The sequence below is a fragment of the Lissotriton helveticus genome, chromosome 8 (assembly GCF_964261635.1).
Source record: "Lissotriton helveticus chromosome 8, aLisHel1.1, whole genome shotgun sequence".
Taxonomy (NCBI): domain Eukaryota; kingdom Metazoa; phylum Chordata; class Amphibia; order Caudata; family Salamandridae; genus Lissotriton; species Lissotriton helveticus.
This window is the reverse complement of record NC_136069.1, coordinates 330,172,109-330,184,977: the sequence shown is the minus strand read 5'-3', so window position 1 is coordinate 330,184,977 and position 12,869 is coordinate 330,172,109. Positions and strand designations below refer to the sequence as shown.

Genomic DNA, 12,869 nt, shown 5'->3' with positions numbered 1-12,869 from the left:
TGCACACCCTAGACATGAAAATCTAGGATGTGCTAGGTAGGAGTACATTCTATTACAGTACTTGTTTGCAAGCACATGTTTTCTGTAATGAGCACAATGGTTGACTATTCCTCTTTTCACCATTCTCAAAATGCTAATCACATTATTCTATTTCCTTATTGTTGCACACGTATTTTACCCAAGAATCACAATGTTTCAATAAATATTGAAATGCTTTGCTGTGTATTTATTTTGGTATGGGCTAGTAACTAAACAAAAGGGTATTAGATCTGTTACCTCGATTTCCTTGGGAAGTCAGGGTTTTCATGATCTGAGGTTGCACATACATTTGTTACCCTGTAAGGTTAGGGGTACAGATGGTGCACTGTGAGCTAACAGGACTAAGGCCAAATTATCCTAAGGGGTGCTCCGAATCCGTCTTCCATCAGTCCAAAGTTCATGTTGTCCAACAAACGCACAGTTTTACTTAGGAAAATGTAAGCCGTACGATACAGGGCCAAGACCGCTACAGTGACAGTTCTGGACATTTGGCAGACAGTAATGTGGCTATTGTGCCCACATTCACGAAAAAAAACTGTCTTGAAAGTCAGGTCACATAGGAGGGGCATTCAGATCCGAGATCACTCCTCAGCCTATCCACCTTTGGGAGTTATTGTTGTCGTATCCACTTTAAAGGTAAGGGATTTGCAGTTTCCATCGGAAGTAGTAGTTACTTACCTTTAGTAATGTTCTTTCTGGTGGTTACTGTATTTTATCGCAGATTCCTCATTTCCCCTTATGTTTTCAGTGGAGTGAACTCCTGAACAATATTAAAATAAGGTTACAAATTAACTTTAAGCACACTGTCTCCTGCAATTTCTTTGAAGTGTGTCATGTCTGAGCTCTCAGAAGGAGAAATATTAAAAAACTGATGTTGTGCAGGATTGTGCTTATATGTTCTTCCCCACCGTCCCTTTCGGAGCAGTGTAGTAACCATGGAGGCATGCGGGCCCACCTTCCGGTGAGTGGGGGGTATTGCTGAAAAAGTCCCCGGATCTATTCTAATGCCTGTGAGTATTGTAAAGGTGAGGAATCTGCAGATAGATGCACTATCTACCATGGGACCATTACTGAAGGTAAGTAACCTGTTCTTCTGAACTGCAGCTTCTTTTGAAACACAATGAAATGGTAAACTGCATTAAAAACGTATTGTAACCTGTTACAGGCTGCTTATTGGTCTTTATTTTCAAAGAGGTTTGGGGAAGAGTAATGGCAGGATGAAATATTATAAGGAGTAAATATACTCAATACCGTACTTTGAGGACTCCACAAATCACTTTGGAGTTCCATAACCTTGTAAAGGCTTGCTGGCTTTCAGCCTCATTTTCTGTACGACTTTTGAAGTAAGTGGTGACTTGCAGTATTCTCTGTAGGGGGCACTTTATTCCATATATATTATCCATGCAAGACTATGCAAAATCGGCAATCACTATTTCTCAATACTGTGCACCTGCTTCAATGAATGGTCTATCTGTGTGGTGTACATTGACTCAATTGGGTAGGATATAGCAAGTGGAAATTGATTTTACACCAGAAAAAGTTGTTATAGTTAACATAATTAATGTTTGTTTCTCTAGATCTGCGAAACATATCCAAGAGAACTTTATGTTCCCAGAACTGCAAGCAAGCCCATAATTGTTGGTAGTTCCAAGTTCAGAAGCAAAGGACGATTCCCTGTGCTGTCATACTACCATCAAGAAACACAGGTATCTATAAACAGTTCGGTTCCCCATCAGAGATCATGTATAGACCAGTCTTTATTTGTCTACAAGGTGTGTAACCCAGGATCTCAGTGGAAGGTCCCAAGAGCTTCTGATCTCTTGTTGTAACCTCAGGAGAGTCCCAAAGAGTTTCACACTATAGTCCACGAGCCCTCCAGTGTTCCAGGTAACCACACATCTTGCATCGTATAACATAGTCAACAAATGCACTCATATAGAGACACAACAGTGACTAAAGCGAGTTAATGTTTCCACCTAATCCTGAAACCTAGTCTTTAGCATAACCTCGGGCCTAGCAAACCGAACCACATTTCTTCTTTCAACCCATCAGGTCAGCAATTTCAATCTGGACAACTTCCACCACTACCTTGCATTCTACGTTAACATCAAATCTAGAAATCTAAGGTTCCAAACCTTTCCTCCTCCTCCTACTCGTACCATTTAATACCTTTACTGTTTCAGAAGGTGCACACTTCTTTCTTTCCATCTACTCTTCTCCCACTTTCACGATTGTCACTCTTACAAACTTCAAACAATAGTGCTCATTTTTTAAAACTAAGCTTGATTCTCTCACAATTTTTCTTCCTTCTGTCACACATACTGATTTCTGCCCATGCGCTCTGGACGCAGACTATTATTGAGTTGCCACCTCATTCAACTTTGAACTGTGTTTTCCAGGTTGTGGCATGTGGATATCCTACCAGCATTCTTACACCTTAGCCTATCACTCTTTACCACACACTTTCACCATCTTAATACACTTCACGATAATCATCCTGTTCAATCTCCCCTCCATACAGTTTGTCTCCGGGCGGCAAAATTAAGATATCGGATGGTCCAAATCGTTCTTTTTTAAAGCTGAACTCTTTCCTCCCTGTTGTCCTTTGAACCTCATTGTCTGTTAATAAAGTCCAGGGAAAACCCTCTCTGGAAAGCTTTACTCTGCTTCTATCATAGTGCTTCTTGTGACACAAACCTCTGGGCACCTTGAGTATTGGTCTGCCAGCTCTTCATGTACCCTTGTACCCCGCCTCCTACAACTGTATGTTCTAACACATTCATGACAACTCTGTCCCACTGCATTGTTGCTAATTCTACATGTCTCAAATGCTGTGTGTAGATCCTAGTCTTGTCTCCCTCTGTACATTTACTGTGGTCTGTCACAGTAGTACTTTGGGACACACTCATCTGTGACCACAGGTTCCACTCTACTCATTGCAAGTTAGTCCTAAGTAAGCAGCATTCGCTGCAGACAGTAGCATCCCCTTTGTTTCCATTGGTGGATCATCAAATCCAGTCTTAAACTCTATCCACAGGACTTGTTTGTAAGATTGAAGTAGGCCATGAATGTTGTCTATTTAGCAGCTTTACAGCATCCCTTGTTACCAGATGACCTTTCTACCATAATTGTTTGTGATCCGGCAAGTGTCTGTCGTTCTGCCCACACAAGACGGCATCTAGGATCCTAGAACCACACTGGTCCTTGTCGCCCACATGACCAGACCGCTTCAACACACATGCAGTAATTACAAGACTAATCTTTTTTAAGATGCAGTATCCAGAAACCATTTTTATGAAAGAGTGTAAAGTTAAGTTACAAAATTATTTTCTGAGGCTCTACATCTGGGTAGCTTGTTCCCTGTTGGAGAAGAGGCTAAGCTTTACTCTGTTTGAGAGCTTCCTTGGTGATGCCCACACAGCCTATCTTCTGGTCCACATTTGAGGTGCTGATAGTCTGATTGTAATGGCGTCCGCGTGAAGGTGCTGGATTGGGCTATGCTTGGAGCACCAGCCCCAAAGTAAAACATAGATCTAAATCTGCTGGTGACACTTGCTTTTCAACAACTAACATTGGCAGTGCTCCTGAGTATTCCAGAGACACCGCCATACGGAAGAAAATTTGATGGTTTCTCTGAGGACTAAGAAGGTCAGTGTCACCAGTTTCCCTGGTACATCAGAGATACAAGAATCTGCACAAGCGGTCTAAACATAAACACCAATGTTGTTGGATAGTGGAGTTGCTGGCACATATGTGTTACAAACAACAACCCTCCCACACCCCCCCACACCCCAGCATCTGATACCCCCTGGCCCTCCTAAACAATGTCTTTCATATGTTTCAGAACGTTTGGCGGGATAACGACTTGTGTAGAAATATCCATTGGCCCCCACTGCCCAATTGCACCCTGTTCAAAACTAATTCCATCTAGTCGGTCAGTGATGGTTCATCACTGCACCAAGCTCCAAAATGAAGACATCTTGAGGGATCACCAATTTGCTCTGTAATAGCTGACCTCATCCATCACAAACGTTTAAGATGGAGATCAAATTCTTTCAGAGGTGAAATGTATTAAAGGCAGCCCATTAAGACTGCTGACAGTTTAAAGAAAGAGCAGTGATGTTGGTATTAATGCAGCTGGTGCGGTGGCATCGGGCTCGCAGATATGACCGGACCACTGTACTCAGATGATGGTTTTCGTTAACTGTTAACTGGGGTGGGCCATGAAAGCCCATTTTTAGGTCTGGCTTTAGCCAAGGCCTTTTGATTTCACTAAAATTATAGGTATAAAATACTTACTTAGGGGTGCTTTCAGCCTCCTCTCTTCATCCAGTGATCCGTTGCTGTAATTGACATTTTGCTTCCGCTCACTACAGTATACAACATGGGGCAGTACTTCACCCACTGGTTAGCTTCAATTTGAGGGACTGCATTTTGCTCTTTCACTAGGAGCACATCCTATAGTGCTTGCTTTTTTGTTTTTACTTAATAATTACTTTAGTATTGTCTTTATGTTTAGAGCCTGATGTGAATTCAGGACACTTTTATGTAACCACAGGACACATTCCAACTTTATCAGATCTCATCTTCAGCAAATCCTATACATTCTTTGAGTAGCCTCGTTTATATGATTGCTGCTATTTCAGATCAGCTCACATGAACTCTGAATATAAGCGAATCAGTGTGCCCTATCAGTCTTTCCAACCCTAACTGCTTTTTCTTTCTCTCCTTTTTTCTTTCTTTCTTTCTTTCTTTCTGCTTTTTTCCTCCTTGCCTTCTTCCTTTCATTATTTCTTCCTTTTGCTCTTCTTTCTTTTGATCCTTCCTTCTTTAGCTTCTTCCATGTTCCCTTCCTCCCTTGCTTCATTACTTGCCTTCTTCCCTCTTATTTTCTTGCCTTATTTCTCAAAGGTAAGAGTCTGGCAGTCCAATACTAGTACAATTGACTTTTCTACATCTGTGTTAGACAATGCTTTTTTATTTTACTTAAATTATGTGTATTACATACTTGTGTATAGGAGTTTTTAGCCAGACTTCATTTATTAGTCTGTATTTATGTCATTCAAGTTGTTCTTTCTCCTACTTCAGCTTGAATCAAAGGGCAGTGTGTCAGTCCACTTCAGCCACTGGCTGACTTAAATATGACTTATTGCCTGCTACCCTTTCACAAGCAGTACATCCACACTCAAGGAAGCTCCCTTCAGTGCCAGTGACTTTCATGGAAGTGTCGGCTTTTTTTAGACTAAAAAACGTTTGCCTTTAGTAATCTTTATTTAAAAATGTTGTATTGATGAGTGCTTGTCACCTTTTTGAAAAATAAAGCTTTACAAAATCCATGAAAATACGAAATAATAATTGGCAAAAGGCCAGCGACCAATGCCAGACGTATTGACTCTGCCAGTGCCGTTACTGCTTGTATTAGGGACAATGTCACTGACAAGGAGGGTTCCCGATTGATCGATCTGCAGTGTGCCATACAGTAACAGACAGATAGACAACACACCAAGACTACATTGACACACGTGCAGCTAGCTGTTGTATCCAAAGTCACAAAATTGGAGGCTCAGTGAAAATAACATTGATGTATGTGCTAAGTTTAGAAACGAACCTGATTTAAATGTGGGCCGAAAACCTCATCCTAGAAGTATGTGCTCTAACAGTACTTTAAGAGGTGATGCAAGGGCCCACAGATGCACGAATACTGACTATTAACATAATCTTGTCCCTAAGCGAGCCCTTTTTGCATACTCGAGGGTCCTAGCGGATTCAGCTTCTAGAGGTAATGCATGCGTGAAAAACAAAAGTAAGAGAGGCACAAGTGTGGAGATAATTAAACAGTGTCCTTGGGATAATCTCCCAAAACAGCCAAAGCGTTTCGCCCACACTCCGAGCTTCTTCAGGGCGCTGGATTACTGGATTAGCCATGGGGCCCCCCTGTGTGTGGGCGAAACGCTTTGGCTGTTTTTGGATTAAGATATATGTATAGTGTTCAGAAATAAATAAAAGAATATTAAGGACACAAAAAGGACTGCCTCCGTCATCGTGGTTTTGCCGTTTTGGGGGATTATCCCAGGGACAACGTTTAATTATCTCCACTCCTGTGCCTCTCTTACTTTTGTTTTGATGTTATCACATTAAGGACCATTGTTGGTGGCTGGTTATTGAGAGGTGGGCACTATGTTGGAGAATTAATGCGGAAGTAGCTGTGGTTCTTACTCTAGTCAAAACACAGGTAGTGGTGCGGCAATCATTGTACCCTGCCACTAATATCTAATTAGTTTAGATAATGCATGCGACTGCTGAATGAAAATAATTCATAATGGGGACGTTAGTGGTTCCTTGGCACAGATGGTTATCGCTTTTGTTTTACAGTTAGTCTCTGATGTTATGAGCGATTCATATCCGGAGTGCGGGTGCCATAATGACATTAAGGGATGTCCGTGTTTGTGAATGCCCTGTTCAGATTTTGAACGAGCTAGTAAAAAAAAAAAAAATCATTGAAACGCGTGACGCTAACACGAGTCTGCCACCTAGTGGAAGCTAATTAGATTTCACTTTGGTACGTTGGTTAATAAAACGATATTGACGGTCAAAGCTCATACGAATATACAGAACATTAGAATGGGAAAAGACGAAAAATAAATTTTTAAAATTTTTATGGTGTATATTTCGTGGAATTGTAAGTTTATTTGAGAAAATAACGTGTCTATATTATGCAATCCCATGCTTTCACATTCGAAACCGCGATACATCCAGAGATCTGGTCTTCAGTATAATATTACCAACTAGCTGAAACAAGCAGTCAACCCCCGCTGAAAAGCTGCTCAGCCGACGTATAGAATATCCAAGAACGCTCACGTAACAAGACAGTGGAGTACCTGGAAAGGTACACCCTTGACGACTTCCGTCTGACGGCGCAGAGAGGTCACAAATATCCTGCAGAACGTAGGGGTGAAACTGTCCATTGCCAGGTCCGTGGCGAAGATGTCCACCAAGGGCACACGTCCTAAAAAGAGAAGCGGAGGGACTAACCAAGTTTGGCAGTATGCAAGTGACATGGCAAGCGACATCGCACATGGCATCACTGGAAGTGGCATCGCAACCCATGACCTCACAGGAAGTGACATCAGATCTAACGACCTTACACATGTTTAGCAGGTTTATCATGAGTATATTTGAGCGCATTCTAATATTTAACAAATGAGATTTTGTGTTGGGTTGTGCCAAAAAAGTAACGCGATGCAAAATCTGGGCCTCAACTTATACATTGATTTTTTTGTCGAAGCCTACCAGACACCTGGGAATGCATTCAGTCTGTGGCTTACCATTGTCTTTTTGGTTTGTAACTCATATTGTCTTGCTTTCTATTTGCTAGCTTTATTTATTTGTTTAAAACTGTCCAGCTTAAGTTCATCCTTTCCCAAGCCTTATTTACAGTATCCTTCTGAGTGCTCTCTTTCTGTAAACAGGCCTTAAAATCGTATTATTTTGTCACACTTGCTGTGCATTTAAAGACAAAGGTCAGGGTGTGTCTTCAGAAGGAGCTTAGTGTTTACTTTTCTTTCTCAGACTTCAAAGTGAGAGGATTTATGTGACAATCATGCTGGCTACTGGGGGTAATTCTGAAGTGTGGTGGAAACAAATATTTTAATGCGATCAGTGTAAATCAGTACACTAGGTGATGACATTTCCACACATAACAGTTTGTTCATTGTATACTTTTATCAGTAAAACTGTATGTCTGTGCAAATTAAATGGTAATTTCAATTGAAGATTTGTTGTCTGTAATGGCAGTACTCTTCCACATCATGCATACTCCACTTTACGCTACTCCACTCCGCAACACTCCACTCCACAGCACTCCACTCCACAGCACTCAACTCTGCACCACTCACACTACGTCTCTTCACCACTCAGCTCTACTGCATCATTCCACTCTACGCCACTTCAGGTTATGCCTCTCCACTCGGCAGCACTTTATGCCCATGCACTCTACCCTCCTATGCACCACTGTGAGCTTCACCCCTGCTCTCTTCACCACTCGGTTCTACGCCACTCTCCTCTGCAACCCTGCTCTCTATGCAACTGCACTCTATGTCCATGCACTCTACTCTGTACCACTCCACTCTATGCCAGTGCTCTCTATGCCATCCACGCAACACCACTCTATTCTGTTCTGCACTACTGCACTCTATGGCACTTCACTCCACTCTATGCACCACTCCTTTCTACAGTGCACCATTTCAGTCTACGCCACTACACTCTACTCTGTGCCACTCTATGCCACTGCAGTCTTTGCTACACAACTCTACTCTGTACCACTGCACTCTGCTTTAACCGCTGCACTCTATGCCAATGCACTCTACACCACTTCACTCTATGCCAATCTTCTCTTCACCACTGCACTCTATGCCACTATACTCTGAACCACTGCATTCTACACCACGCCACTATACTCTGCAACACTACACTGCAACTCTCTGTCACTGCACTTTACACCATTGCACTCTACACCAGTCTGTTCTACTCTTTACCACTGTACTCTGCTCCACTTCTTTCTAGGCGACTGTACTCTGCCCCCTCTTCTCCACTGCATTCTAAGCAAGTTCACTCTACGGCATCTACTATAATTCACTGTACACTGACAGTTTACTCCACACTCTCTGCCACTGAATTCTATGTCAGTGCAGTCTATTCTGCACCACTCTTCTCTACGCCACTTTGACAATGCACTCTATGCCACTACACTCCACACCAGTCTACATTATATCACACCACTGTCCGCCACTGCACTCTATCCTGCACCACTCCTCTCAGCACTGCTTCAGTCTACCCCAATCTTCTAAGCTACTCTAATCTACTCTGCGCTACTGCACTCTACGGTACTCTACTCTAGGCCACTTCACTCCACTCTGTAACAATCTACTGTTTGCTACTGCACTCTACTCCGCTGTATTCCACTCGGCACTATTCCACTCTGCCACTGCACTCTACGCCAATGCACTTTTAAGTCACTGAACTCTACGCTGCATCTCTCTGCATCGCTTTACTCTACGCCACTGCACTCTAAACCGCTCTACTCTACACCACTGCACTCTACTCTTAATTGGTTGCAAAGTCTGGATTTTAAAATATCTTCTGGTTTAGGAGGATAAGACACCTCCTGCAGACATCTTTGTGTGCTCAATAAATCTCGGGGAATAATAACAATGGTTAGATAACTCTGAAGGTTAATGTATTTGCTGGAGAGATCTGTGTTTAGTCTAGTTCCAGTTTTGACTCAAAATAGCATAGAAGACAAATGTGTCTTCTGCAAAGCACATTTTGTAATAAGAAGATGACAGATTTTTATTTTAGCTAGATAGGTAAGTGGGTTAATATTTTTAACACAATTATCCTGTTACTTGCCCTTCATAAATTGTAATCCTTCTAATATAGCACAGTGAGCTACAAAGGACATGTGGCTCCTACACCTTGTAACCCTTACTGGCTTATGGAACACATCCTGCACATTGATTTCCACACACACAATTTATTTTCAAAGTTTAATGTGTACTTGTGATGTAAAAGGGCTCTGAGACAGTGCATTGGGATGAGTAGCACTATAAAAGAAATAAAACCAAACAATATTTAAATAGTTTTTTGTGTTAATACTGGGACAGACCGACACATCTGGCATTCATACAGTGCATGCATATGTCTTATATGCGAAGACTGACCAAAAGCATGCCTCTCTTAAGTACCTGTGAAGTAAAATCAAGTTGAGTGTCTTTGTTCCCTCTACATTACATTTGCCTCCTCCAGGTGTGAGGCTCACTATAGCTTCCAACCAGGATACTCCAACAAAAGCAGGCCTGATGGCCCCTCAACTTTGGCCTTTTGTTATTGGCCCAGTTAGAATCTAATAAGCCCCCTCTCCATCTGCACGTTGCTGCTCGGAAGGAAAGCTGACAACATGCAGGCCCTGCTGAATGTGTCAGGTGTCTGAAAATGACACCGGGACAAGTTTAGCATATTTCTGCGCGGCCCAACCTCTTGGCATGGTAGACGGCACCCCAGTATTGTTTGACCTTTCAGTACTTTTTGATACTACCAGACACAGGCCAAATTATTTGGATTGTTCACTCCCTGCAGCCTTCCTGTTCAATTGGCCTTTCACAATGCACCTACATTACTCACACAGAAAACGCATACCCTTGAACTGATCAGCACTGCAAACTTACCTTTGCACTTCAAATCAGTGACGTCACGTTAATTAGCGGTGTCACCCCCTTGCTGCCGCACACAGTAACCCTAGCCTTCATAATACCCCACCTCGACTAATATAATAGGACAGTGGTCAAACTGCTTTAAAAAAAGTATGACAACTGTGATGCTGCTCGCAAATAGAGGTAGGTTGCATGAGCTAGAGGCGGGGTCAAAGGCGTGGCTAAAAAAATCCCAAAATATTCAGTAACTTTTTTTGGTCTTTCATCTTAAGTTACTTCAGATAAAATAACGCACAGTTTAAATGCAAGTTATGATAATCAGTGAGAAATGCACTATCGTATATTCTGAAACTCTATTTGGAAATACACTGCAGAGGTCAACTAGGGAGCCACAGAATTAAACCCTGGTTGTTGCAGTCAAGAATGATGACTTGCGTATGTTTAGTGCTATGAGGTACCAGTCTGTGACATAAAGCACTGTGAATATGTCAGTCGTTATTTTAAACTTCCATTACGTAGTGTAAATGCCAGCATTTGTAAATGTAAATGACAGCATTTGTAAAGCGCACAGCTACCTCCAACGGAAGTGTCCCGGCGCTGTCCGTATACCGCTTAGGAACCCTTCCTGGCTTTTCCCTGTAAAATGTCCACTCCTGGGCACCCCCAAGGTGAGAAGCCAGGCATCCCAGCACTGTTGGGGCCGTTTTGGAGATTAAGCAAGCTATTGCCCAGAGTTGCAGAGTGGGACCCATGATTAGAATAGGCACCGAGGCGAGAATTACCAGGTCCGAGGAAATTGAGCCCAAGACCCGCCAAGGCGGGTATTGAACCCTGGTCCCGGACCAGACCTCTACATCAGGGTCTGCCGCTCTAACCATTTGAGCCACACTTCTCCACAAGTAGAAGATTAACTGCTATAAAATGAGCAAAAAGGTTTAAGGTAAAAAAGGTCTTGCAAAATATAAATTTTAGTAATACCAAGAGTGTACGTAGTGCATTTTTCTAATAACTGTTGCACACACTTGACAGCTCAGCTGGTAACTCCCTTGCAGTGCCACTCAAAATATATAATCTGTGTTATCAGGAAGCTTCAAATGATTCCATCAGTTAAATCCAATACCGACTTCCAAGCCCCCTTTACAATTGCAGATGTTAACACCTTAGGTGCTGCGCACGATCAACGGCCGACTGCACCACTAACTCCGTAGTGCTGCCGTCGGCCGTTGAACGTTCAAACTGCACCTGCGCATTGGAACGTCCAGCACTGGAGCTGGACGTTCCATAGCAGCTAAGGTGTTAATGTTAGATTATATTTATGGAGCGCCAATCACCAATGGTCTCTAGGCGCTTGCAGCGTGGACCATGAGACAGGAATCCCTTAATTCAGAGGATACTCAGCGTACAGTAGGTGGATTTATCCAGATGCCCCAGTAAACAGGATGGTTTTTGAGTTTCCTCCTAAACGGAAGTAGCATGGATTCCCTGTGCATATTGTCCGGGAGCTTGTTCCTTATCTGGGGAATCCAACCAGTTGCACGTTTACATTTCTTTCATTCAAGCAGGCACCCTGGCAAGAAGGCTTGTTTAGTTGTCTGCCCCTTCCTCGGTTTCACAGCACCGGAGAATCCCTGCCTTACATTTTAGTGGACGCATTTCAACTGTCACAATTACCCGTCATGGTATGGTTCTCTTTTCACAAAACTAGGTAAACTATTTGTCTGAAATAAAAAATTATATGGGCACATCATGCTTCTCAGATCTCATCCACTTTGGCTTCTGATTAAGGAGAACTGATCACTGCTGCTGGTTATTCAAGGCAAGATCAAGAGGCACATGATATCATCAGATATCTGCAATTGCAGCTACAGAACTACAACAACAGGGTCATTGTCTCTCAATTTGTGGTGTAGAGACCCACGTGGATGACCAGGTTAACTGAATTTGACTTTTGATCCTAAAATTGTGCTGTATAATAATGTGGGGAATTAAATCAGTTTTAAAGTCTTTTAAACAAGAGATTATAACCCACTTCCAAACAAGAGATATAGAACATAAAAAGTATGCATCATGGCTCCTGTTAATGCTCCATCTTCTGTGTGATGCGTAACTGAAGTAAAATCCCCTGTAAACAGTCTGCATTGCTGTTCTTTATTTACCCTTGCGTCTTTATCACCGCTGTTGTCGACCCTCCTATTGTTCTCCACCATGTTTCTTTCCTCGCTATGCAGCTATTTAGAGTTTTTATTGTTTCATATGTCGCAGTGTTTTAATAAAATATTCATTGCATCCCTGACACTATTTTTTAGAATCTGTTGCTCATTTCATGAGGATGTTCGTTTCTTCTCATGCCTTTAAATCAATTTCTGGAGCCTCCCAGTGTATCCTGCCAGTCCTAGTTGCCTGTGCTGTTCACAGCTACTCCTATTCTGCGTTCTCACGCATACCTATTTAACATCAGTATTCATGGTGAGCAGACACACCTTCCTCACACTGCAGATCCAGACCTCTGCTGTCTGTGGACAATCTTGATTTCATGTTGATTTTGCCTTGAAATGAAAATGAGCTCTCTTCTGTTTTGGGACTTTCAGGCATTCTTTAGTGTATTCCTAGGTACCCTCCAGC

General features: G+C 42.4%; 1 protein-coding gene across 3 annotated transcripts in view; it reads left to right on the top strand.

Moving 5' to 3' along the window:
- MTMR6 (myotubularin related protein 6) overlaps positions 1-12,869 on the top strand; it is a 544,203-nt gene that overhangs the window by 374,741 nt on the left and 156,593 nt on the right. For all 3 annotated transcript variants that reach the window (XM_078657106.1, XM_078657107.1, XM_078657108.1), the window contains one exon: positions 1,617-1,745. In XM_078657106.1, coding sequence (XP_078513232.1) covers positions 1,617-1,745 — 129 coding nt within the window. The remainder of the gene's footprint in view (positions 1-1,616; positions 1,746-12,869) is intronic.